Source organism: Cyprinodon tularosa, unplaced genomic scaffold (assembly GCF_016077235.1).
Source record: "Cyprinodon tularosa strain WSP-4 unplaced genomic scaffold, ASM1607723v1 ctg134, whole genome shotgun sequence".
NCBI lineage: Eukaryota > Metazoa > Chordata > Actinopteri > Cyprinodontiformes > Cyprinodontidae > Cyprinodon > Cyprinodon tularosa.
The window spans coordinates 1,679,099-1,706,029 of record NW_024038158.1 but is presented as its reverse complement, the minus strand read 5'-3'; the positions used below and the strand labels follow the sequence as shown (position 1 = coordinate 1,706,029).

Genomic DNA, 26,931 nt, shown 5'->3' with positions numbered 1-26,931 from the left:
TGAACTGAATTGAACATATATAATGTTTGAATTTAGGGGGAAATGTGAATAAGGATGCTTGTGGACTAGGATTTTAAATCATTTTTAAAACAGTAAGTACAGTAAAATGAGTAAATAAACTAAGGATCAATTTGAAAATTAACTTTTATTCAGATAAGTTGAGCGATAACTGAGAGGGAAAGTATGACACGAGAAAATAAAAATAAAAATGCAAAGGCTGAAACGTTCCTGTTCCTTTTAGTCTGCTCCAAAATTCTTGATTTCAATAATAAACCGCAAAAGATGCAATATTTTTTTAGCAGATGCATCATGTTGACAGATATGCTTTTAAACAGTTCAGTGCGTCAGTCAGAAACAACTCAGTGCTTTGCTCTATGGGCTCGGTGTTAATAAATATGTAGGTGATTAAATTAAATTTGAGTTTCTTTATTCGTCTTCGTCAACATTTCTTGGTTGTAGAAAGTATCGAGTTATAAAAAAAAGTCTGTCAGAAGAGGGATTCGAACCCACGCCTCCATTCGGAGACCAGAAGTCCCGTTTACCAGGAAGGTTATTACCTTGAGTCTGGCGGCTTAGACCACTCGGCCATCCTGACAACTGCCGTTAATGACTGAAGTTGATGTATAAGTACTCGATACCACATTCGGTGCATCTACTTTGTCAGTTTGTTTATGTTTGTATAATTTTCCTTACATCACATTATTTCATTTATTATAAATATTTGGAACCAGAAAATCAAAGGTTCTACTAGACGCTACATAAAACAGTTACAAAACGCATTTCCGGTAGAAAGACACGTGACAGCCATCCAACCAACCCAGGTTCCAGTCATTCTTACGAAAGAGAGCAGCTAAACACACCTTCTGCTTAATAATACTCTGGATTGACTTTAAACAAGCTTCTGCTGCCGGTGCAAGAACATGTCTTTTTATAGGAATGCTGTTTGGTTTGTGAAAGGAGTACAGGAGTATACGAAGTAAGTGCGTTTTTTATTAATAATGCTCACTAGGCTTGTAATGTAAATGTTTTTCGCGACATTTACACAACGATTCTTTTGTAATGTTGGCATATAATAGCGAAGGTTAAATCACATGTTCCTATGGATTCTATAAGCACCCATTTGAACAATATGTAACAGGGGCGCGGTAGTGTTCATTGCAGTTTGGTCAAAAGGTTACGGCTTTATATCGTTACGCTTCCATGTTAAAAGAAAAACAATGAGCCGTTTTAAATGGGAAGATAAAAACGGCAAACATCCGTTCTTTTCTTTTTAATATTATCTGCCCTTTCATTGAAGTTCGCTGTAAACGATCAGAAGCAGGGGCGTTCCTAAGACCTGCAAGTATAGGGGGCCTTTACCCTAACCTCTGAGGCTAGGGTTAAAATATGTGGAAAGGTAGGATTTAAAATAAACAAATAAGTGTTTAACTAGGGTGACCAGGTTTGGGTTTCTGAATAGGAGGAGACTTTTTTTTTGTTATGGGGCGGGGTGACAGCTGGGCCACTGAATGGACAGGACCGCTGACCGAACCCGACCTGGTGACCGTCACACACTTATTTACCACCATACGTTGTGAAATGAATAGAAAATAGAGTCACGACATTGACAAGGTTAGAAATAATGATTTGTAATTGAAATAAGAAGGACCTGTGAGGCGTTTCTCAAACTAGAGACACTAATGTACTTATCTTCTTGCTCAGTTGTGCAACACGGCATCCCACTTCTTTTTCTACTCTGGTTAGAGCCTATTTGTGATGTCCTCTGAAGGGAGTAGTACACACCATTGTAAGAAATCTTCATTTTCTTAGCAATTTCTCACATGGAATAGCCTTCATTTTGTAAGAACAAGAATAGACTGACGAGTTTCAGATGAAAGTTTTCTTTTTCTGGCCATTTTGAGCGTTTAATTGACCCCACAAATGTGACGCTCCAGAAACTCAATCTGCTCAAAGGAAGGTCAGGTTTGTAGCTTCTGTAACGAGCTAAACTGTTCTCAGATGTGTGAACATGATTGCACAAGGGTTTTCTAATCATCAATTAGCCTTCTGAGCCAATGAGCAAACACACTGTACCATTAGAACACTGGAGTGATAGTTGCTGGAAATGGGCCTCTATACACCTATGTAGATATTGCACCAAAAACCAGACATTTGCAGCTAGAATAGTCATTTACCACATTAGCAATGTATAGAGTGTATTTCTTTAAAGTTAAGACTAGTTTAAAGTTATCTTCATTGAAAAGTACAGTGCTTTTCCTTCAAAAAATTAGGACATTTCAATGTGACCCCAAACTTTTGAACGGTAGTGTACAAAGGCTCGAAATGGGAAAAAATGAGTGTGCCCCATCAGGCTAGAGTAGTAGAACAATTTGAGTTGGTGGGTCACATGACCTGGAAGCTATTGAAGAAATGTCACATTTTTTTTCTTATATTAAATCGTTAAAAATGAACAAAGGCTTAAAATGGAATAAAAATAAGTGTATTGAATGAAACGACCAAAAAGGCAAATATGTAATAATGATGATGATGATGGTGATGGGGAAAAAACAACCAGCCTCCATTAAACTTTTTACAACATTTTTAGAGTAGAAGAAAACCCTCAGCTCCCAGATGATTAGGTCACAACGATATACATAATCCAGATAACACAGCGGATGATTGTACGTCTGTCCGTTTGCATCTACATTTATCTCTCTTCTTTTTCTCTGATTCTTAACAGAAGCGGCTATGAAGCTGCAGCAAAGCATTTCGCTCCGGGTGACCTGGATGTAAACCTGAGCGGCAGGTCGTTTATGGTCACAGGTGCCAACAGCGGGATAGGAAAAGCTGTGGCGCAAGAAATTGCAAAAAGAGGTGAGTTTTTCTAAGAGTTTTCAGAATAAAAGTTCTCTCAACATAATTGTTCCACATTTTACTGATCAATAACGGATTAAGTGCTAGCAACACTCTCTGGTGGCACTGTGAAAAGTCGAATCCAGTGATGCACACAGTGTGACGTCGCCTCTGCTCTTCTTAGAACATCAACAAAAAAAGTCTGAAAACTTTAGTGATTTTTATATTTTTTTAAATCTGAATTGATCCTGCAGGAGGAACTGTTCACATGGTTTGTCGAAACAAGGGGCGAGCAGAAGCAGCCAAAGATGAGATCATGTCGCAGAGTAAGAATGAGGTAGGTTTGGTGTTGTTTTTCTCCCGATCTAAACAACCAAAGCTTTTCATCCTCAGAAAAAAAAAATGCTCAAGTGCAACCTGAGGTGTTTCTGTTCATTTGTAACCAAAATATTCTCTATCAGAGCACCTCTGAACCCAACCATATGTTCCTTTAGGCACTCGCCTCTTTGGCCTTTTGTAAAACTTGTCATACTAGTTGCTGCTAGCGGTTTTAAAAAAGAAATAAAACTTTATTTGAACATGAAGTTTGCATAGGTTCTCATTCTCTTTTAGCTTTGATTAAAAGGGAATGAGAACATTGTAAAATTGACTAAGTTTGATGCATTTTTTCTGGATTTAATGTGACAGAAAAAGAGTCTGCACAAATCTAATAGGATGGAAAAGATGCATGATGTTTATAAATTACAAAAAAAAAATTACAATCCACTGGACTTTGTTTCCAAGTTTGAAAACATTTTGCTTTCCATCTAGAAAGATTTTTCAATTAACAAAAAAAAAAAGAATTAGCATTGAGTTTGAGGGTTCATAGAGTGTTTTAGTGGACCAAAACAAAGACTTGTTTTGGCTTAGAAAACATGCAGATTGAACCAGGAGTCATTAAGTTTTTTTTAGCCTGTATTACCTGATTCTGGTCTATCAGGGTTCCCACGGGTCCTTAAAAAGTCTTAAAAGGCATTGAATTCTTCAAAATAAAACTAAGGCCTTAATTGGTATTAAAATGTATTAAATCAGCCTTTTGTAGGTCTTAATTTTTTAAAACATCACAAATAGGATTATTTTCATTATGATTTATTTTTGTAATCTAAATAAAACATTAAAATGTAACTTTTTTTTTATTATTTAAAAAAAATAACGGCTCGCTATTATTGGTTCCTTTCCGATAACGGAACCAATAAAAGTGTTGTTGTGGCCGGGACATTTGGGAGATGCACCATTTACTTTTTGTCTGGAAAATATGAGCAAATGTAAATTGTCTCCAGCCAAGAGTTTTCTCCATGGCTAAAACCAGGGAACATACATGAGGCTCAGTGGATTTTGTGCAAGAAGCGATTCAAGCTCGGAACGATGGGAATTAAGGCAGGGGAGTCGCACATGCGAAGCACGAAATAGAAAGCATCAAAATCGAGTTACAGAGAAACAGCCGGTATTTCTCAGTTTTGTTCTGCAACCCTTCCATTTATCACCAAATCAAACATACTAAGAAAACGATACAAAGAAAAATAGTTGCAAAAAACACTTAGCACTGGTTATGTTGTGGCTTTAAAACTGATTTGTTTTGTTCCCTGCTAAAACAAAGTTTGTGAATTCAGGTAAATAATTGTTGTTTTTAGCTTTCTTTCTGTATGGGAAGCTTTTCAAAATTTGAAACATCAGTGCAGTGGTTTATGTTAAAATAAACCTTTGGGTAAAGTTGTCGCAAGCGGGTTTTTCTTGTGTTTCTTTTGAATTTGGTCTTAAATTTTTATTTCAAGTGGCATTAAAAGGTCTTAAAAAGTCTTGAATTTAACTTGCCTTATGCTGTAGGAACCCTGTCTATGTCTCTGAAAAGGGGGTCGTTAGGGGGAATTGGCCTGGCTGAACAGGCGAGGTGCTCTGTCACCCTGTATGGGGATGCGGGTTTCGACGATGGCGGGAAGGAATCCACTCCATCGCGGCATTGCGTCATGGTTTTAAGGTGTTTAGCCCACATGCAGACACAGATGGGGGGGGGGAACAGGAGCAGTTTAAGATGTTTATTGACAACACAACAAATAACATAACATAATAAAGAGCAGACTAGATTCAGAACGTCACCGTTCAGGGTTCTGCGGGAGGAAAGAGGAAACTGATTAAGTCTAAGAATAAGCAAAAGTACCTGCGTAGTTGTTGCTCTGCTTACTGCTGGATACGGATAACCTATCCGGGGAGGGTCAGTGGAGGAATGGGTTCTGTAAATCACAGCTTTCTGATGGGAGGAGGTGGCTGAGCGACAGACGGGATTTAGGCGGGGGCCCGAGCAGCACCGCAGCGGAGGCAGGTTTGAGGAGCAGCTGAAGGAACCAGCGTGAATCCAGGGAAGGGATCTCTTATCCGACTAGGTGGGGGGATTCAGTGACCAGTCCTCTGAGCAAGGAGATGGGCGGATGAGCGATCCAGAGCTTAACGAACTGAAGAGGCAGGAGACAGGTTAGAATCAGGAATCCAAAACATCAGGTTACAGAGATCTTACAATGTCAAATTTATTTATATAGCACTTTAAAAACGGGTATAAAACTGCACCAAAGTGCTTTACAGGAAAGGCAACAACACCAATTAACAAAACAAATTGTGAAACACTGCTTCAAATAAAAGCTGAAGAATAAAAATAAGTTTTAAGAAGCAATTTAAAATGATCCAGACTGTGGGCAGATTTAATTTGAAGAGGTAAATCAGGCATTCCCCAAACTCGGTCCTCGAGGGCCCCTGTCCTGCAGGTTTTAGAGGTTTCCCTGCTTTAGCACAGCTGATTATAATGAAAGCAGTAGAGCAAAAGCCTGTTAATCAACTATAAATTAAAATCAGCTGTGCTGTAGCAGAGAAACATCTAAAACCTGCAGGACAGCGGGCCTCGAGGACCGAGTTTGGGGATGCCTGAGGTAAATGGTTCCACAGAATTGGAGCAACAACAGAGAAGGCCTGATCTCCTTATCTCTTAAGTCGAGTCCGAGGAACTGTCAGTAATAGTTGATTATTTGAACGTAGACTTCTCGACACAGACTGGAATTTTAAAAGGTCTCTAAGATAAGGAGGAGCTAATCCATTTAATACTTTATAAGTTAATAAAATAATCTTAAAATCTATTCAGTAAAAGACAGGCAGCCAATGTAAAGAGGCCAGTTTAGGCCTTATACGGTCACGCTTCCTGGTTCCTGTAAGAACATTTAAACTTTTTGTAAAAAAAAAAATATTTTTTCCCCTACATTTTGAAACCAATACTAACAAAGTATTTCAAGATAATAATTTAATATGTCGGTTCTTTGCTTTTGTCCATAACAAACCACTAATTGTTTAAATTACTTAATTCAGAATTTTTTGGGTTATCCATCAGTCCTGAACTTTGCTGAATCAAGCCACAAAACTACTGTAAATAGCAGTTTCAGCTGACGCTCTTATAAGTGGCGTAGTAGCACAGGCACACTCAGTAGGGTTAAACAAGCGCACCCTTTCCGAGGCTGTCGTTCTATTGGCTGGAAAGGTTGCTAGGCGACGATCCAACTGCAATCAGCGAGAGAGCAGAAAAAATCCGCAAGCAGAGCCTACAGGTTTGCGAGCGTAACTGAGACCCGAGCAGAGCGCGGTTTATGCGCGAAGAGGAGGCAAGCGAGAGGAGAAAATATCTGTGCAAGAAGCATTAAATCTGAGAGAAGAAACAAAGATTTGAGAGAGAAGAGAAAATATTTGAGAGAGAGCGCATGTTTTGAGTGTGAGCATTATAAGTTTTGAGTGCAAGAAGATGAAATTCTTTTCTCAAATTGAAATTATGTGCTCTTGCATTATGGCAGGATAATTCTCCCATACTTGCTCTTCTGCTTTGGGCAATGCGTCTGTGGAGAGGTTATTTGGTTTCTCCAAATAAATTTCTGACATTGTAGTTTAGGTGGATATTATCCAAACTTCTGCAAAACTCTTCTCTCTTTACTGTCTTCTTCTTTTGTGATCTTCAACTAAAGTTGTAGTAGAAGCCTTCACAGGACGCCTTGGTCCCGTCTGAAAAAAGAATAAAAAACAAGAAGACACTTTTTACTATTTAGGGGTTTTATAATTGCAGTTGGTTTGATTTTATTTAGTTTTTCAACAGTAAATGAGTGAAGAGAAATGAATAACAATGGACTCTAAAGAAAACAAGTTCTTTTGCTATTTTGGAGTTTGTTGTTTCAATATGAATAAAAAATTTTTTCAATACTTATGAAAGACATCAATTACTTTTCAATTTTAATTTCTGGCCTCTATATTAAGAATTAAACTATAGTAATAATGAAATACTCTGGATGAAATGTAAAGCACCAAAACCTGCATTCTGTTTCTCTTGTTTTCTAAGAACGTTCACATCCACATCGTGGACATGTCGAGCGCACGGCAGGTGTGGGCGTTTGCACAGAGCTTCTCTGAAAACAACCAGCTGCATGTGCTGGTAGGTGTCTGCAAATATTTGACATTCCCTTCCCAGAGTCTTCCCCAGAATCTTAGCTTTTATCCTTTTTCTGTGTGCTTTCTTTTAGATCAACAATGCAGGCTGCATGGTTAACCAGAGGGAGTTAACAGAGGAGGGACTGGAGAAGAACTTTGCCACCAACACGTTGGGTAGGTAAAAAAAAAACAATGCATTTTCAGAAATGTTAAGATAATATATTTAAAGATCCTTTTTAATCTATTAGGTACCTACATCCTCACCACTGCACTGATACCTGCACTGAAGAAGGTGGAAGATCCCAGAGTGGTGGGTTCAGTTTCAACGAGACAAAAGTGAACAGAAGGAGAACATTTTAAAAATGGATGCCGCTGTCTTCTTCTCAGATCACCGTGTCGTCAGGCGGCATGCTGACCCAGAAGCTCAACATGTCTGACCTGCAGTTTGAGAAAGGCAGCTTCGACGGCACCATGGCTTACGCTCAGAATAAGGTACGACGGGCTGACTTACAACAGCTGTACGAACAGATTGAGATCCAGATGTCAGAGGAAACCCTTTTCCTGAGCGTTTCTTCCTGGGTTCCAGAGACAACAGGTGATCCTCACAGAGCGGTGGGCGTCTCAGCACAAAGAGATTCACTTCTCCTCAATGCACCCTGGCTGGGCCGACACACCAGGTAAACGCATCAGGGAGATCACATCCCCTGATGCAGATTTCTTATTTAAAACCTTTTTTTAAGTTTGCATAAAACATTTTAGATCATTTGAACTTGCAATATAAAAAAATCTATGTTTTAGTTTTTTAATATATCAGACATTCCTCAGTCTGCTTGTTACAGATGTTTTTATGTTTTCTCTTGCAGCCGTGCAGTCATCCATGCCTTCATTTCATGCCAAGATGCAGTCCAAGCTGAGGACGGAGGCCATGGGGGCAGACACGGTGGTGTGGCTCGCCGTATCAGCGGCTGCCATTAAGCAACCTAGTGGGCTGTTCTTTCAAGGTGAGAAACATCTTAGTAAATCAGTTTTAGTTGATGCTGGTGAAGATTCTCAATCATCAAGGTCATAGTCATTCCTAAAAAAGTTAAAAAATCTATCCACTAGACTTGGTTTCCAAGTTTGAAGAAATTTAGCTTCTGATCCAGGAATCTTTTTCAATTCAAAATGTCAGATTTAGCGTTGAGTTCGAAGCTTTTCATAGTAGCCAAAAAACTAGTTTCGGCTTAGAAAACATACAAACTGAACTAGAAGAACGGGTATGCCCCGTTTTGGGTTGTTTGTTAGCCTGCAAAATGGTCTGTGCCTCTGGGTATTGCAGGCTAACAAAGAACCCAAAACGAAATAGAGGCGTTTAAAGTTAAATGGTTATTATGACTCATGAGGAAGATAAAACATCCTTATTTAGAGCTCTTCTATCCATTTCTTCATTTTTCACCATTTTCAAATTCATTTATTTCTATATCATGTTATATATCTTAAGCCTCCCTGGTTAGGTCTATTTCTGGGGTTCTGGAAAGGAGGATCCGCCGGATAGTCGAATCTCGGATTCAGGAGGAACAGTGTGGTTTTCGTCCTTGCCGTGGAAGCTCTACATCCTCAGCAGGATCCTGGAGGGTGTATGAGAGTTTGCCCAACCAGTCTACATGTGTTTTGTGGATCTGGAGAAGGCATTCGACCGTGTCCCTATGGAGGGGTCCTGTGGGGGTTACTCCGAGAGTATGGAGTACCAGGCCCTTTAATAGGGGCTGTTAGGTCTCTGTATGACCGGTGTCAGAGCTTGGTCTGCATTGCCGGCAGTAAGTCAGACTCGTTTCCAGTGAGGGTTGAACTCCGCCAAGGTTTCCCTTTGGCACCAATTCGGTTCATAACTTCTATGGACAGAATTTCTAGGTGCAGCCAAGGTGTTGAGGGGATCTGTTTTGGTGGCCTTAGGATTGCGTCTGTTATACACAGATGATGTGGTTCTATTGGCTTCATCAGGGCGTAATCTACAGCTCTAACTGGATCGGCCAGGATGAGGATCAGTGCCTCCAAATTCGAGACCATGGTCTTGAGCCGGAAAAGGGTAGAGTGCCTTCTCCAGGTTGGGGAGGATGTAGTGATCCTAGTGGAGGAGTTTAAGTATCTTGGGGTCTTGTTCACGAATGTGGGGAAGATGGAGCGGGAGGTCGATAGGCGGATTGGTGCGGCGTCTGTTGTGAAGCATGCACTGTACCGGTCTGTTGTGGTGAAGAGAGAGATGAGGCAAAAAGCAAAGCTCTCGTTTTACCAATCGATCTACGTTTCTACTCACATCTATGGTCATGAGATTTGGCTCATGACCGAAAGAATGAGATCAAGCGGCTGAAATGAGTTTTCTCCGTAGTGTGTCTGGGCTCTCCCTCAGAGATGCGGTGAGGAGCTCAGTCATCCGGGGAGGACTTGAAGTAGAGCCGCTGCTCCTCCACATCGAGAGGAATCAGTTGAGGAGGCTCGGGCATCTGGTTAGGATGCCTTCTTGATGTCTCCCTGGTGAGGTGTTCCAGGCACGTCCCACTGGGAGGAGGCCCAGGGGGAGACCCAGGACACGCTGAAGGGACTATGTTTTTCGGCTGTTTTTTTATATATGTGTGCATGGATGTATACATATTAAACAGGGTTTGATGTTAAGGATTTTTAACACTTGCCCTTTGGGCAAGTGACTTTCACATTTCATTTGCCCAGAAACAATTTTTACTTGCCCAGTATAATGTTTGATAAATACAGTTCCTTATATTCATTTTGTATATATATATCAATGAAACATGTTTGTTTTTTAAATGTTTTTTGTAATTCTGTATTTTTTAAGTTTCCAGGTTCCTGGTGTGTATATGCATGCGTCAGATAATGAACTCAAGCCTACATTACCATGTTAACATGCTTTTCAATCCTTCTTGCACATTCTTTTCAAACTAAACTTTGCTTTAAACTGTTGTGTGCTTGGAAAAATATAAATTGTAATGTTAAAAATCTAAAAAAAACTTGACAGGTTTAAAACTTAAGATAAATCACAAGATAGAAGTCAATGTCACAAATAAATAACTTTTATTTTAGAGTCAAGGTATGTTTATACAAGATAATACTATTAATATCATGTGACTTTTATAGAGAATCATTATACAGTTCTTTTATTCAGGGTTTCCACAGTCTTACATAATTTCAGAAATTCCTGACTTTTAACTGACTCAGGATTAGTTTTCCCTGACAAAATAAATGCAGCAACAAGACAATAATAATAACATAACAGCTCACCAATTTAACATGTTTAGCTCTATAACATTTAAATGCACCTCTCCAATGTCTAAGAGAAAAAGAATTAATGAAAATTTTAATGTATGACCTGCATCACTGTACAGAAAACTGCCATATGATAGCGCTTTCTATCTTGTTTGTCATTTTGGTAACTACATCAAAAATCAAGCCATCTGGCGGAAAATCAGCCGGTTTTTTCCAATCACACGCCTTTTTTAAATCACGTGAGAATGTGTACACAGCAACAAAAATGGCGCTGGCAACGCTTCTGGGTTGTTTTCATTGAAAGTCTGTGATTTTTAAGTCATTTTGAGTGATAAATTTACACTGCTGTATTGCACACTGCTCTATTTGCACTACCTTGTACATTTTACTTTTTATACTTTTTATATATATATTTTTTTATTATTTATCCATATTTTTATCCTAAGTGTATATATTAGTATATTTTTTGCATGCCTTATACCCCAGTGCTTTTAGAGATTTTTATAATTTTATTTACCTATTTCATATTATATGTTTCATGTTGCACGATTGTACCATAAAAAATTCCTAGTTGTGAACTCCTTCACTAACAATGGCAATAAACCCGATTCTGATTCTGAAATGATAATTTTTTTGCAATCATTGCACTTGTCCAGCGGGCAACTGCAATGAAATTTGTACACATATGGAATTTTATGTATATATATATATATATAGTACTGGGAACACTTAGTGACGCAGTACTAATCATTGTGGTTCCTGCAATCAGCTTCCTGGCTGTGACACATTTCTGCTTTTTCAGATCGCAAGCCGGTGGCGACCCACCTCCCCCTGGCCTACTCCCGCGGCTCCCCACAGGACGAGGAGCAGCTTTTGACAGCATTGGAGGAATTCGCCCAAAAGTTCAAGCCTTAATGAATAAAAAACTCCCCTGCTTTTTCAAATAAAAGCACTCCAAAAACGCTAAACTGTTTACAAAATCATACTTTCACTTACTAATTAAACATGTTGGACTTAAACAGCAGAGTCAAAGATTCTAATATGTCATTAAGGTTAAATACAGAAAGTATTTTCTGGATTTATTACCTTTTTTAAGGTTTTATGAAGCTTTTTTAAGATATACTGGAAAGAAGGTTTTGTTGCACATTAATTTAATCAAGCTAATGAACAATATATTCTCTGTAATGTGTACACATATACTGATTTTTTTTTTTTTTTTTTGTAAAATAAAATATTCAATTTCATTAAACTGATACATTTTCTGTTTTTTAGGTTTTAACACCTTTAACTTTAAAAGGTCATGGTGACAGATTTAGCATTAAGTAATAAACAGAGAATTCACAGTGACAAATCCAAATTTGAAAATTGTTATAAATATAAAACAGTCTTAGTCCTGTTAGTTTGGCCCCTAAAATTTCCCTTAAGAGGTAATTCAGTCTGCAGGAGAGGAAAGATGGAGATTATGGAAAATCTTTTTACTCTCCAGATAGTATAGGTTAACCAGGCTGTCCTGTCCAGATAACCTGACTAATGCTATATTTTGCTTCTTTACCATAGCGCTCCTTTAAAACCTGTTGGTATTAAATACCAGACATGATTCTCTTTGGGGGAAAAAAAAAAAAAAACACCTTACGCTTTGGGGCTCGTAAATTCTTTTTAAGATGTCTATAGATAAAACACAAACTGGTTGGCAACTCAAAAACAAAACGTATATGTATAAAAATCTCCAACCTTTAACTTTGAGCAAACGTGTCTTATTTGGACTGGTAAACAGCAGCAGCGCAGCTATTAGCATCCGTGCTGTCCATACCTTGAGCGTTAGTTTTATACCAATAGGGCAGCATCAAGACTTCTCATTTAACAATTTACATCTTTATCCAAATGGACGTACACACACACACATATATATATATACACATATATGTATATATATATATACACACATATATGTATGTATATATATATATATGTATATATATATATATATATATGTTCAGGTTTAAAAAAATCTATTTCATTATATTGAATTTTTTTTTTAAAGCTACAGTGTGTAACTTTTAGCGACATCTAGCGGTCAGACTGCAGCAACATGAACATCTCCCCCCCACCGCTTCTCCCCCCCAACAGTACGGCGAGCGTTACGGGACAAAATGTCTTCCAGGACGTCCGCATCACCTACCTTCTCAAGTGATGAGGTTTGTTTACATAGATAATTTTACAGATAGTATTTCATTAGTCTGTGTAGGGTATAGATTTCATGTAGACTTAAGATAATAAATATACTCGTTATTTTTTCTACATCGTTGTGACGTTTTGGCGATCTCGCAATCCCTAGTTTGTTGGCTCTGCGCTGCCGTAGCGCAAAGATGTCTGCCTCCATGGCTGCGAGACCCGCTCCTATGTAATTATAAATAACGAATTCTAAGGCAACGCAAATATTAAGGTAAAGAGGCTGAGCTCGTAGATGATGATAAATAACATAGTTATGTATAATATATTACATTTCTGACTGTATATCCCTGTAATTATTACACACTGTAGCTTTAAATGAGTTTTAAACAACCAGTTTTTCCTTTTTTTGTTTTTTGACGCTTGTCTAGCGCCCTCTGGTGGCCTCCAATGTGAAATCCACAGTTTTACTGAAGGTGGCCAAGAGAAAATAACTAAACAGAAGGAGACTGCTCTTTATTATCATGGTTAACACACCTTATACCCTTTCTTTACAGCATTATTATCAATAATCTTTGGAAAGTATTTCAGCTGAGAATTACACATACAGCATTGAAGCACATTTAATACAATATAGGTGGAAAAATGTTTTCTTTTGCTCCTTGATTCCAGTGCATTAAGATTAAGTCTAACTCACAAAAAGTAAAAAATAAAAACACGTTAGCTTTAGCAAAGATTTCTGCTCTGGTGCTTCTGAAATGCCACATTATTAGCGGTGTTATGTACTTCTGTAAGTGTTCCACATATGAAATAAACAATAAATAATCACATGAAACTGCTGGAAAAACACAAAGTTATTAATCTGACACTCAGTTAGCAGCCTGCATGGTTTTAATCACTGATTACACAGCATGACACATTGTGAGCCTGATGAGCGACCTGTGATGTCACTAAATAACCATTTAAACTGGCTTCATATGAGGAACGGAACAGATTCTCTAAACCTATCCATTTATTTTAAAAAAAATTCTGAAAAAGGTTATGCTACACTAATGCAGTACAAACAAATAAGGTCTTGATTAGCTGCACTTTAACACTAAATTTCAAAATCAGAAAGAAGTTGAATCTGAGAGTGGAATTTTTTAGATTAAATCGTGTTACAACAGAATTTAAATACTGTGTTCAGGATGAACCAGTCTCATAAAAAAAAATAAAAAAAAAACACAACAAAAAAAGAGTTTCCCAGAATGCATCTGGCTAATTATCCAAAACATGATTTAGCTTCCACTTGGGAAAAAAAAAAGATCAAAACCAAAATAAAAATGCTGCCTGCTTTATTAATAATGAGGCTGATAAACTAATTGACTTTGAGTAGTGAGGGACCCATAATTGGTGCTGGGTCCTTATATTGGCAAAATGGCTTGCTACCCAGGGTGGCATGATGTGAGGGCAGCAGAAGAGTCTGGAAAAAGAAAAAAAAAAAGTCCATATATCAGGGGAGTGGACATCCGCTGTGGTAAGCACAGTGCTGTTCGGGATTAACTCCTGCAATAGGATGCAGAATCTCATTCTCAAAATTAACAGACTTTTTCTATTTGTTGCTTTTTATAAATCTGGACTGAATTTAATCACAAATACTAAACTTCAACTGGATCATTAAACCCAACTAGGGGAACTAAAAGGCAGAATTACTGCTACAAACTCAGTGTTGAGTAGTGAGAGAAATTATTCATAATCCAGTTTGTTTAACTTAAAGAAAAACACGCCAGCAGATTATAGGAGCTAGTCTGAGTTTCATCGTTTATGTTTGGGAAACCAAAAGTCTGTGATATAATACTAAAAATAATAAAAAGGAATGTTTAACATTTACAAGAGTAAAAGTAATAAAAATGGCTGTAAACAGTAGGAGGCTCCACTTAGAGAAGACTTTGATTATGAATGATCAGGCACCTGGTTTTGTCCTCCATGAATACACTCAATAATAATGCAATATTAACTAAACCTCATGCTTTAGTTATGTTTTGCTTTTTTTTTTTTTTTTTTTTTTTTTTTTTACATTTGGATATTTTTCCTAAATAAATGATGTAACAGAAATAAAACCATATTTTGCCACTAGGGGGCGACATTTCACAGGCTTGAACTCCTGCTGACAGTATTCTTATTTTGTCAATAATAAAATAAAATAAAAACTTGGTGTGAAAAATAGGCAGGTCCCTCATTTCATGTTAGTGGGTTAAGAGTCCAATGAGGTTCTTATGCACAAAACAAATCTGAAGTTTAGTCGCTCCAGTCTTCAATAGCAGGGAATTACAGAATATATCACATTTTTTACAGTCAAAAGTCCCAGAAGTATCCCAGAGTACAGAGTATGGGTACTCTAGACCACAAAATCCACCATCCAGTCTGTAACCGTGTGTTCAGCCTGTACTGGTCCCAAGCTTCATGGACTTGCAGTGTCAAAACCGTGAATGCAAAATATAAACCAGTGTTAAATATGATCCAGGTGAAATGGACGCTGTTCCCTCTCCTTCATGAAAACGCCACCGCTGTTGTGACACCGTCGCAGTTTGCAGAAATGCTGCTTGTCCACGGAAACTCAGGACACCACAGGAGTCATGTCCCATATCTGCAGAAAAACACAAAAATACCTTTGATTGAATGAAGATGACCGTCATTAGACATGAATCAATTAGAGGGAAGCTAAAGCCTCCGATCAGAAACATCCTTCTGACAGGAGGGATTTCTAAAAGTCCTGAGAGAAACGGGTGACTCTTAAAATGGCCGCCACAGCTTAACTCTGAATGAATCAGAATCAGGTATAAACACTGTCTACAGTTGACCTGGAAAGATGGAGCAAGGGAAACATTGACATTTGATTTATTTATTTTTTTTACTTTTCTATTATATCTAACACGACTGAACCAAAATGAAGCAAGAATTGAATAAAAAGCTTGAATTTCTCCATGATTCTCTGTCATCCTGCTTCAAATAATAGATACAGGCTACAACCCATGCATTAAACCTCAGTAATCACTACATAGTTTTCCTTTAGCAAGGAGAGATTCAATAAACCTGCAAAGCTTCAGTTGAGATTTCAAATAAAACTTGCTGCTTTCCTGATAAAAGCAAATTTTGTAGAATTGTTCTCATGGTTTGAAACCAGGCAGAGGTTCAGGAAGTTTAACTTAAGCCTGAGAAATGTCTGTAAATGTTTGGGATTTTATTCTTTCCGCCACCTGAACGAAGCTGTTACCACCAGATCGAAAGGAAACAAGCTAAGATGTCTGAGAAGAAATTAGGACTCAGCAAGGCTTAATCTGATCTTAAAGTGATGTTTGGACAGCTGTGTCTATGAAGTCAGTTTAAAACCTGTAAATTGGACTTAAATTTACTGATGCCTCTAATATCTTTTGGGAAAAAAGAAAATTTAGATGAAAAAAATTGAGCAATTTGATCACAATGGTGAGAAGTTGGTAAAAAAAAAAAAAACTTTTAAAGATAAAAGGCTTCCCCAGGCTGCACCTACTGCCAAGCAGAGTTAAGCATCTGGATGTGGGGATATGGGGAGCGGTGGCCTAGTGGTTAGGGCATAGAGCACGGGGAACCAATTAAAAATCAGCAGGTCCGAATAAAGAAAATCGACCAGTAAAATTCCAGAGACATTTTTAATTATTAATTATAATCTGTTACTTTAAAGAGAATTTAACACTGAAATAAAATGAGGTGTTTATGTATCAATGTTACACATTGAATAAAAAAAAAAAAAAAGAAAATTTTTTCCATTTTAAAATCTAAAGCGTTTTTTTTTTTAAGTAGAGAACAACAATCTTTCAGTTTGGTATATAGACAATTTCCTAATTCACATATTTTATAAAACACCTGAAATGATCGTTTGTTTTTGTTTTATTTCTTTTAATTTTCTGGCTTAATGAGTAGTGGGTTTTTAGCCTGTCCTGCAAGGCTTTTAAACCTTGCAGGTCTCCATTCAAACCTGGGTTTGAATGGAGAAAAAGCCATTCTAAAGCTCATATCAAGGAGCTCATTTTGAGCCTGGATCCATGTTTATTTTTATGTTCATGGTGGAGAATCCTGCTTGACAGCAATAGGTTGAGCCAAATAATACTCAAAATGTGCAGGGTCATCTTTAAGCACGCCATTTCACTTTTCTTTCACCAGTTCACCACAGTTCTTCCAGCAGTCCACACTTTCTCTGCTTTCTTTCTCTCATTGCCTTCTCCTTCTTTCCCATCGCCCGGCTTGTCACAGGTTTGCCTGCTGTGTCTAAAAGTAGCAGCAGCAGCAACCCAGACTGACAGCAGCTCATTGGCTAACATTTGTACCTGGTCCCAGGCGCTCCGGAGGGCTTAACCATAATAACAGGAGAAGCTGCGCAGTTAGACACTGTCGTCAGACAACATGCGGTCATTTATAAATGTTTTAAATCAGGTTGGCCAGCAGGTGAGTCTGGATCCGGACCGCGATCTGCTAATCTGTGACCTCTGGCACGGAGCTTGGAATCCTGAGGTTGTGAGTTTGAAATCCACTCCCACAGAGCGCCACTCTGGCCCTCTGAGCAAGACCCTTAACCCCCAATTGCTCCTTGGGCGTCTGACGATGGCAGCCTACTGCTCCCCAAAGGGGATGAGTTAAATGCAAAGGTTAATTTCTCCAATGTGAGATCAATTAAATTTAATTATTGTTATTTTCTGTCACTGGCTCTTTGCACACATTAGATTATAATAAAAAGAGGCTTGAAGACTTTTTTATTTAAGCAAGCCTATTCTGCCTCCACATGATTTTTAGGATGTTGATTTTTATCTTTGATTTTATTTGCACTGTGTAGCACTTTGAGATTTTTGTTAATGAAAAGTGCGGTACAAATTGGATTGATTATTATTATTATTATTAATATAAACTATTACAATAAAGGGGAAAAAATCCAAAATTCTTTAGCTTAAATTCAAAGGAAGATTTGGATGATTGACACTTAGACACAGGAGGTTTTTCTAACAGGATGATGATTCCAATCAGTACTTATTTAAGAATGGATGAAATTTTCTGTATTATGGTAAACAGCAGTGAACTTTACGAGCATAATAAGGCATTCTACAAAAATATGACTAATAGTGTAGAATTAGTTGATGGGTTTACAAAGAAAATAGTTTGAGGACGTTTTTTTTTTGCCTCAACTTCGTTAGTTTTGTTTTGTCTTCGTTTTGAAGCATCATCCTCGAAGTATTTCTGGGAATCTGTCGCCTCCTTGTGTCAGAACCAAAAATTACAATAGAGAAAATCCCCCTCTGCTGACCTTGATGACCTTGTCGGTGCCAGAGGTGAGCAGGTTTCCTGTGGTGGGCTCATATTGCATGTAAACAATGTTGTGCTTGCTGTCGTGGAAGGTGGCTGTGGGCGCTCGGCTGAAACACAAACGGAGAAGGAGAGGCTTTGTCAGCGTGAGACGCATGAGGAGACGGTACAGAGCACCAGCACTGGCTGATTGGGACTCACTCCTCGTCTGTGATGGACTCATAGCAGCTGTCACACACGCGGACCTCAAACTCGAAGCCCATGAGGGGGATGGTGGAGCGCTTGGACGAACATTTGCCGCACACCGCCTGGCCGCACTTCCTGCAGTGATGCTGAGGAATACAAGAAAACTTAAATATATAAAAAATACAACTCTCTCTTAGATGTGCAATATGTTATAAGTTCTGTCAGGCTAATAGGCAGCGTATATCTCCCTGTGTTAAAACACACACCCCACTGATAAGGTCAGACAGGAAGAGTCCAAACACCTCTCATTAAAATGAACATGGCAGAGCTGATTATAAAAGATGCAAAGTTTATGCAAAATGATTCTGATACTGACGACTGCAGCAGAGGAGAGTGCAGAATGTAGGAGAAACGCACAGTCGACTGATTTTCCTTTCATTCAACACAGTGTTTGTCAGTATCATAAAAACTCTTGTTATAAAGGTTTCTGTGATTTAGGAAATTATATTCTGGATAATTCCTTTTAAAAAAAACAAATATGTTGGAGGAGAAAATGTAAAAAAAAAAAAGATAAAAAGCAGCAGCAAAGTCGTTTTATAATCATTAAAGCATAGTTTGATTCAGTTTCACAATTAGAAACATTACAGGTATAAAGGACGATCTTTTATTTCCGGGTGGATCATCTAAATAATGGTCCTCCTAACTGTCAATCATTCTGTTGATATGATTACGTAAGGCCGTCCTCGTCCCCAGTTAGTTATCTTTTTCTACACATGAACTACGGTTTCAGACAGTCATTGAAGCTCACCTTTCTCACCGCAGTTCTTGGAAAACTGACATAAGAGAAAACATATCTACAAAGTGTATGAGAACAAAAGAAAGGCCTCAGAAGAGGCAGATATATCCCAGAATGCTTTTCGTGGACAGCTCTCCTCACAAAGCATTATGGGATTTGCTGTCACCATAGGCTGTCGCCTATATATAGGCACCGTTCAGCAGAGATGGGAAGTAACGAAGTACAAATACTTCGTTACTGTACTCAAGTAGATTTTTCTGATATATTTACTTACTTATTTTTATGGCGACTTTTTACTTCTACTCCTTACATTTTTACAAAAATATCTGTACTTTCTACTCCTTACATTTTTACAAAAATATCTGTACTTTCTACTCCTTACATTTTAAAAAATTGGCTCATTACTTTAGTTTTGAATCATTTCAATGGAGTTACCGTTATTATTTTTCACATCATCAATACAAAATTCAATCTAATTGGATGGGAATCTACGTTGCATTTGACGCACCACTACAAGATGAATCGACAGATTCGGCGGTATTCATTCGCGGCAAATCATTGCAGCTTGGTGGCGGTGGCGTTAGCATAGTAGCATGGACGACGAGATGATTGAAAATGAACACAACGGAGATCTAGTCCTATTGGCAGACATCCATTTAAAATGTAGGCAACGGCATGAAAAAAGTGGTTTCTACTTTTACTTTTATACTTTAAGTAAATTTACAAGCCTTTACTTCGTTACTTTTACTTGAGTAAAGAAGTTTAATCAGTACTTCCACTTTTACCAGAGTATTTTTTAACACAAGTATCTGTACTTTTACGAGGAAAGTGAGTACTTTTGCCATCTCTGCCGTTCAGTGGAGGAGGAGTTAAGTGACCAACGGGGAGCATAAAGCAGTGATCATCTGTCCAAATGGTCGCTTTACTGAGTTTCCTATAAAGTCCACTTTATAATCCCGGCTGCATGTGGACACAGTAAGTTGTTATTAGCTATGAGAACACGCAAACAGGACGTGCACGAGGAGAAATCGGCTCAATATTATTATTTTTTTAAGTGGATAGGGCGGGTCTTTTAAAAAATCCTCCACAATACCTTTAAAGTGTTCAAAATGCTAAAGGTCATATAGAGAGCTTAAGACAAGAGGATGAAAGGGAAGAAAATTATATGAAGTCAGAATTCTGAAGAAAGAACAAACACATAATAAATACTCATACAAGCACTTTTTGAATTAAAACACTTACCTAAACTACTCTGCATGGATGTTTTCAACGTATTTGCATGCAAATGTCATAACAGGACCCTTTTATATCAAAACCATGACTGCAAGCTCCTAATCTGCCCTTGCTCGCTTTCTATTTGCCTGTATATTCTCTCACTTTGATTGTGGAACCTGCCAGAAAAAAAAGCAACCACCTTTGATTGGCTGCTTTTCCAGAAGTCCCACCTCTTGGTGCTTGGTTCCAGGTACTCAGAGATTCACTTCCATACAGAAAGCCTACATTTATACCTTCAGGTAACACAGACTACATGTCAGACTTAATAATACTACTTCATCGATAGTTTCAAGGTGTTGCTTTATTGTATATCTCGTACCATGTCTTTCGGTTGTGCTGTTCTTTTTTCATCTCGTTACAGGTGATGAAGCAGACTGAAAATGTTTTGTCATTGTCTCCTTTCTATCTCCTCTTTTATCTTTTCTCTTTTTTTTCCTTTTTCTTCTTATGTTTTTCTGCTCTATTAACATTACACTGTTCATATAAACTGTAAAACTCCCTGCATAATTATAATTAAGCAATTTATATGCATGAAACAAGTGGAGCAATATGGCAATTGCCATACTGCTCCACTTGTGAAAGTAAAATCTGTTGGGCTCCTTTTGGCATCAAGACAATTATTCTTATTGCCACATTGCCAGACAGGACACTGTTTAAAAGAAAAAAAAAAAAAAGAAGTCCCACCTCTAGAAATTGGAGGCCTGTTTTGCATCTGCATGCATAAGACGTAGAAAATCCACATGAAGAGTAGTTTACGTGCAAATGCTTTAAATAAAACTGCTCATATCAGTATTTATTATGTCACTGATTTTAAGGATTGACTAAGAGGGGGCAACTTCAGTTTTTTACTATTTAATTTATGCCAAAAATAATTTTTTTTTTTATTCAACTGAGGGCCAAAACTTATAGTTTGGTTTTCATCGGATGACTAAACACATTCTCCTTCAAACTTTGCAGAGATTTATTTAATTTATTAAAGGAATAGTACACCCAAAACATGATTAGCCTTCATTTTCTACTCACCCCCATGCTGAACAACACTCTGGAGTACTTTTTTGATATCTCAAATGCACCTGGAGATCTGGGAGGCTTCTTGCTGTCTGCTGACATTCAAATAATGGAGGTCTACGGTGACCGAGGCAGAAAGGTCCATAAAAGTCCACAAAAAACGTGTCAATATTCCTCCATACTGCTCGTCCAATGTAATCCAAGTGTCCTGAGTGGGTAGCGTCCAGAATTTACTCGAAACGAAGTCATTTAGAATGTTTTTAGAGCATAAACAGTAGTGTATAGGATTTCCTGAAAGCGCGCACATGCGCGCTCACAACGCCACGGAAGCCGGCAGACCAAACCAGCGCATTCAGCTCGGCAAAGAACTCATGCTCTTCCTCAACACTGAAGTCCTCAGACATTTTTCTTTCGTTGTTTCTTTCTTTGCACAGGTAAACAGCACATTTCTTCTTCTACGCTTGCATTATTGGCAGAGCAGACGCTGAATGCGCACTTTCATCTGGTTTGGTCTGCCAAACCAGGTGTGCGCTTTCAGGAAATCCTATACACTACTGTTTATGCTCTAAAAACATTCTAAATGACTTCGTTTCGAGTAAATTATGGATGCTACCCACTCAGGACACTTGGAATACATTGGAACGAGCAGTATGGAGGAATATTGACACGTTTTTTGTGGACTTTTATGGACCTTTCTGTCTCGGGCACCATAGACCTCCATTATTTGAATGTCAGCAGACAGCAAGAAGCCTCCCAGATCTCCAGATGCATTTGAGATATCAAAAAAGTACTCCAGAGTGTTGTTCAGCATGGGGGTGAGTAAAAAATGAAGGCTAATCATGTTTTGGGTGTACTATTCCTTTAAGCAAGTGAAAACATAGCTGACCAGCAAAAGATTGAAGATAAAATAATATATAAAAACCTTTTTCTTAAAAAATTACTTTATAAGAACTTGTGCATCTTTCTTAAACAGAAGATTTAACCTCTGACCTCTGAACAGTAAAGCTGTGATTTCTGCTACACTGAAAGTTCAAGAAAGATGAATAAAGCTGGTTTGTTCAGTTGCATAATACCAATGCACACAAATGATTGACACAGATTTCCTCCAAAATTGGAGAAAAATAAAACATTTGTGTCCTAAATATTTAGGTTCAGGGTTTGTTTACAGCTTTCTGCACTCAGATTGAGCACACAGTGAGTCTAATGATGCTGGGAATGAACTCAGCAAGGTGAAATGGTGAGGCAGAATAAGCCAGATGCAAGTTCAGATCATTCACACTAATGCAGCTGGTTTGGAAATGTAATGCATGTTTATTTTGGGGATTTTGGAGATGATTGCAAACAAAATATTAATGACAATTATGATATAAAATCCAGACCTTTAGGAGGAAGTTTGTCATTATTTTAGCAACCACACTGCAAAAACAATCCAGAAATAAGTAAAAAATGGCTTAAATTAAGTATATTTAGCCTTAATTTGAGCAGGTAAATAAGATGATTTGCCAATGGAATGAGTATTTTCACTCTTAAAATAAGATAGTTAGATAATATTTACTTGAAATAAGACGATAAAATAGTTTTTTCTTATTTTAAAAGGAAATTGTCTTGTTCCATTGGCAAAGTGTCTTACTTATCTCCTCAAATCAAGGAAAAACACACTTATTTTAAGAAAAAATAACTTATTGAGATTTATATTTTTTGCAGTGCATTTGTGCTCAAATCAAATCCAGAATAAATGATTGATTAGCTGTGATCAATCAAACCACCAGACCAATTAGAGAACAATGGTTTGGTTGGGTATGGTTCAATTTATTTAGCCATTTTCTTGCTGATACACTCTACAAACACCATCGTCATTTTCTTGGTAGTTCAGCTGCATGTGGAAAAACACTTAGAAGAATGAATCACAATATGGAGGCTTTTCTGAGAATACGGCAATAAAACAGCCACAGGAAGTTCGCTCTCTATCAGAACAGAAGAAGAAAAAGATTCAAGGAAAGTTTTGCTGGAATAATTGGAGGAGCCTTTTCAGGCTTTCCAAAACTGGCTGAGCAGAGAAAGTTGGCATCCCAATCCTTCTTTCTGTTCTATGACGTCCTAAAAAAGTGTTAGTTAAGGTTGGAGGTGGAGGACGTACCTGTCGGAGGCCGATCTTCTTACTGTCCCACATCTGCTTGAAGTTCCAGAAGAAAGGCTGCTCACACTTCTGACAGGAGTCGCTGTCCAGCCATTCTGGAGTCTGTGCACATGAACAATCCAAAAATATAGCTACTATTAGAATGAATAACATTAAAATAACAGTTAGTGGAAAACACAGCATAAGAAATGCAAAGAAAAGTTTGTTCCTGGTCAGAATGGGTTATTTCTGCCGCAAAGCTTTCCTTCATTGGACATTTTTTAACTTTGTAACCATGGCTTATTGCTAAGAAATAATTTATTTCATTCTATTTCAATATTTTACTAAGATTTATCTGTTTTCCAGAGTAAATAATAGAATTTTGTTGCCATAAAAACGTATAAGGCAAATCAGATTAAGCCAAATCTGACAACAGACGAAACTTTGTATCCATCCTCCTCTATTAGGTTCATTTCCATTTTAGTGTAAACAATTTTAGATAACAATAATAATGCATGCATAAATAAACTAACATAAAATGAACTTTCATAGTTGTTGCTGCAATATGTGCTTGAAGAATTGCTTCCGCATAGAGCTGCTTTGAACGGACGAACAATCCCTTAGATTTTGGTGATAATCCAGATCAGAATCTGGATACAGGGATTTTCTTTTTAATAGTCTTCAACATTGTGAGATAGGGATATTTTGCGGAACGAGCAGTTCCCCTCTAAAGCAGAGGCAGTAGTGACTATTGAGCGATCGGACTCAAAGAGTCTATAATGGAGGTCTTTAACAGGGGGGACCGCTGGAGGTACTGCATGGGGGTCGCAAAAGTTTTGGTTGATTTGACCTTTTTTATATTCTCCCCTGCAGTTTTTTTCCCCACTAATTGAAATGTCTTTAAATAAACATTAAAATGAATTCAACACACTGTAATAAACAGATAAATGGAGGCAGAAGATGTCTTTCAGTCATCAATGCACGCATTCAGCGACACACAGGAGCTCTTTCAAGCTGGGCACCGTTTCATTCACAACACCTGTCCCATCAACCAGGAATCAGAATCAGGAATACTTTAATAATCCCAGGGGGAAATTACTTTCGTTACATGACTCCATCTGTAATAGAGTGACTATAGGACCAGCTTGATATAACATAATTTCACACAATATATATAATTAGGGGAGCCCTGCTCCATCTCGCCATCAGTTTGGGGGTCTTTGGCCTGGAAAACGTTGAAGACCCCTGGTCTTTAGGTATTTTACTGAAGACAAAAACACAAGTAAAGGGAACACTGTTTTTTTTTCTAAGCAGGATCAACTGAAAACGTATGAATGGATCAAACCAAAGGTGCTCCTGATACCAAGGAACAATTGATTTACATATAGTAATGATCCAGATCATGTGTGAGTTTTAGCTATAGGTGGAAGTCACAGTCCGGGGCAACATTTGCTGCTTGGCGGAGGTCTGCTCTCTCAGAGGGCTTTTCTACAGTAGTTTATCATTGCAGTTGTAGAGAGAGTTAAAACAGCTGAGGATTTTTTTCTCTTCAGTAGCAGGAAGTCTGGGAAAAATCACTGTCAAAAACTTTCTTCAGAGACGTCCATCCAGAGAAAACCCCTCCCTAGTAACTCCTGTCTCCCCAAAGCTACAATTCAGCTTAGGTTCTGGGTTGTTTTTTAATGTGCCTCTGTGATGGCTGCATGTGCAATCACACAACAAATGGTCTGGTAATTCTTTCATTAAATCTTCTATTTTACTGTACTGCATTTCATGTTTTTCTACTTTGATTTGGCATTGGTTAACTATTTGGGTGCACACGTTTAGTTGACTCATTTTGTCATTTCTTGCTTGTTTGGTTTCTGTACATTAATATATTTTTCATTTGAGTTGCCAGTTCCTGGGAGGCTGTCATGAGTGAAGCCAGTAAAGGAAAGGAGGCCCCAGCTGCAAAGTATCTCCTCATTGACATGGAGGCCTAGTTGGACTCTTCCACTTACTTTTAGAAGGGGTGTAGAAAGGGTTTAGGTCTCTGTATTTGGTTTTGTTTTCTATAATAACATTTGGAAAGTAAATATTTAAGTCCTCTTCCTCATAGGTTGCTGATTGAGTATGGTGCTGATTAGTTTGGTCTTTTGTTGTAGTTTTCTTTAGGAAAATATATTTTATGTTTCCCTCTTAATTCAAAATGGTCTGATCAACCAGTGTGTGTATATATATATATATATATATATATATATATATATATATATATATATATATATATATATATATATGTTTCCCTTGTGTGTCAGTTAGGTAGGTCTTTTTCCTGTGTCAGGTTTGGATTATGCTGATTTTTGTCATTTGTTTTCCTTGATGGGTCCAGTCTTGTTTGAACTTTTGAACTTTATTTTTGCTAAATAAATTTGTTACCATTTTTCCATCAATGACTTCCCTGTGCTTCTCTGATTTTTCGGCTCGGTCCCTCACAGCCTCCCAAAGTTTCACGTGACTATTGTTTTTAAAGTTTTTGCACTCAGCCACTGCGTCTGTTTTTCTTTGCTTTAGGTCTTCATGCTATAATTGCAGGAGTCTGACCACACAGTGGATCTGTGTTTATCCCCCAAACATGAGAGCGACGCTGAGCCAATTGTGTCAAGTGACTCTCATAAACAAGACAAATCAGCAAAAACACTGAACTTTGCTTTAACCTTTAAAACACACAATGTGCCAGTTCGGCCTCAATATGGATAAAAAACAGAAACTTCTGATTATATAATCTAGATTTAGATTCAGTTAGAAAAAAGATATTGCATTAGTTTAATTGTTTTTCTCTCCTCTACTTTTCCCTGTCAGTGCTTCCCTGCAGGACAGGATTTTGTTTTAGAGCGGTGCTGAGAGTTTAGGCCAAACATTTAGGAAAAAATGTCGGTCTAATAAATAAAAAGCTATATTGTGTAACAAGCATATGGAGACTGAAAGTCATGGATCCAGAGCAAGCACCGATGGTTGAACTGATCTTTATTTGCTTCTCTGCAGCACAGCTTTGCATTTTCTCTACTCTTTGGAACAAATTATAGATTTGTGCACTGAGTCGACTTCGATCTCAGTGATTACACGTTACCTCTTGTCGAGTCACGTCCATGTTCCAGATGACGATGCTGCCGTCTGAGCTGCAGGAGATGAGCTGGCGGGTGTGTGAGGCATAGCACAGGCCCTGGACTTTGTCACTGAGGACGGATCACACGTACGCTTAAAAACAACCCATTCAATGTACGCTAACGACGAGCAAATATCCGTGAAACCGAATTAAACCCTGCTTCCAATCAGAGCTCAAAGCTCATTGGTTTCCTACTTGTGTCCCTGCAGTTCGATGGCGGTGCCTTTCCTCCCTCCGATGTCCCACATGATGATGGAGTGGTCCGAGCTGCCCGAAAAAAGCACCCGCTGAACTGGGTCCCAGCACAGCGCCGTCACATTACCTGGTGGAGAGAGATGGGAACACGATGCAATAAACCCT

The 26,931-nt window shown here is 38.1% G+C and overlaps 2 protein-coding genes and 1 non-coding gene across 3 annotated transcripts in view; 1 reads left to right on the top strand and 2 right to left on the bottom strand.

Annotated features, from left to right (window-relative positions):
* Window positions 1-485: 485 nt before the first annotated feature.
* On the bottom strand, window positions 486-595 carry trnal-caa. The gene is made up of 2 exons: window positions 558-595; window positions 486-531 (listed from the first exon to the last, which is right to left on the bottom strand). It is a non-coding gene; the product is annotated as a tRNA-Leu (tRNA).
* Window positions 596-817: 222 nt separating this feature from the next.
* Window positions 818-11,540, top strand: dhrs12 (dehydrogenase/reductase (SDR family) member 12). Its single transcript, XM_038277761.1, has 10 exons — window positions 818-976; window positions 2,720-2,853; window positions 3,087-3,169; window positions 7,229-7,321; window positions 7,410-7,491; window positions 7,566-7,627; window positions 7,705-7,809; window positions 7,904-7,994; window positions 8,181-8,318; window positions 11,375-11,540. The coding sequence occupies exons 1-10, from the start codon at window positions 921-923 to the stop codon at window positions 11,485-11,487; spliced, it is 957 nt and encodes a 318-aa protein (XP_038133689.1). The 5' UTR covers window positions 818-920; the 3' UTR covers window positions 11,488-11,540.
* Window positions 11,541-14,760: 3,220 nt separating this feature from the next.
* Window positions 14,761-26,931, bottom strand: part of wdfy2 (WD repeat and FYVE domain containing 2) — a 31,995-nt gene continuing 19,824 nt past the window's right edge. Inside the window, exons 7-12 of the mRNA XM_038277760.1 lie at window positions 26,767-26,893; window positions 26,536-26,641; window positions 23,451-23,552; window positions 18,250-18,380; window positions 18,050-18,158; window positions 14,761-15,367 (exon numbers count right to left, since the gene is read on the bottom strand). Coding sequence (XP_038133688.1) covers window positions 15,338-15,367; window positions 18,050-18,158; window positions 18,250-18,380; window positions 23,451-23,552; window positions 26,536-26,641; window positions 26,767-26,893 — 605 coding nt within the window. The 3' untranslated portion in view covers window positions 14,761-15,337. The remainder of the gene's footprint in view (window positions 15,368-18,049; window positions 18,159-18,249; window positions 18,381-23,450; window positions 23,553-26,535; window positions 26,642-26,766; window positions 26,894-26,931) is intronic.

Excerpts from the sequence above, each read along its gene's own strand:
- dhrs12 (XM_038277761.1), top strand. The coding sequence starts at position 921 with ATGTCTTTTTATAGGAATGCTGTTTGGTTTGTGAAAGGAGTACAGGAG. Across the intron at positions 977-2,719 it reads GGAGTACAGGAGTATACGAA|AAGCGGCTATGAAGCTGCAG; the intron begins GTAAGTGCGTTT and ends GATTCTTAACAG. Across the intron at positions 7,628-7,704 it reads AGGTGGAAGATCCCAGAGTG|ATCACCGTGTCGTCAGGCGG; the intron begins GTGGGTTCAGTT and ends TCTTCTTCTCAG.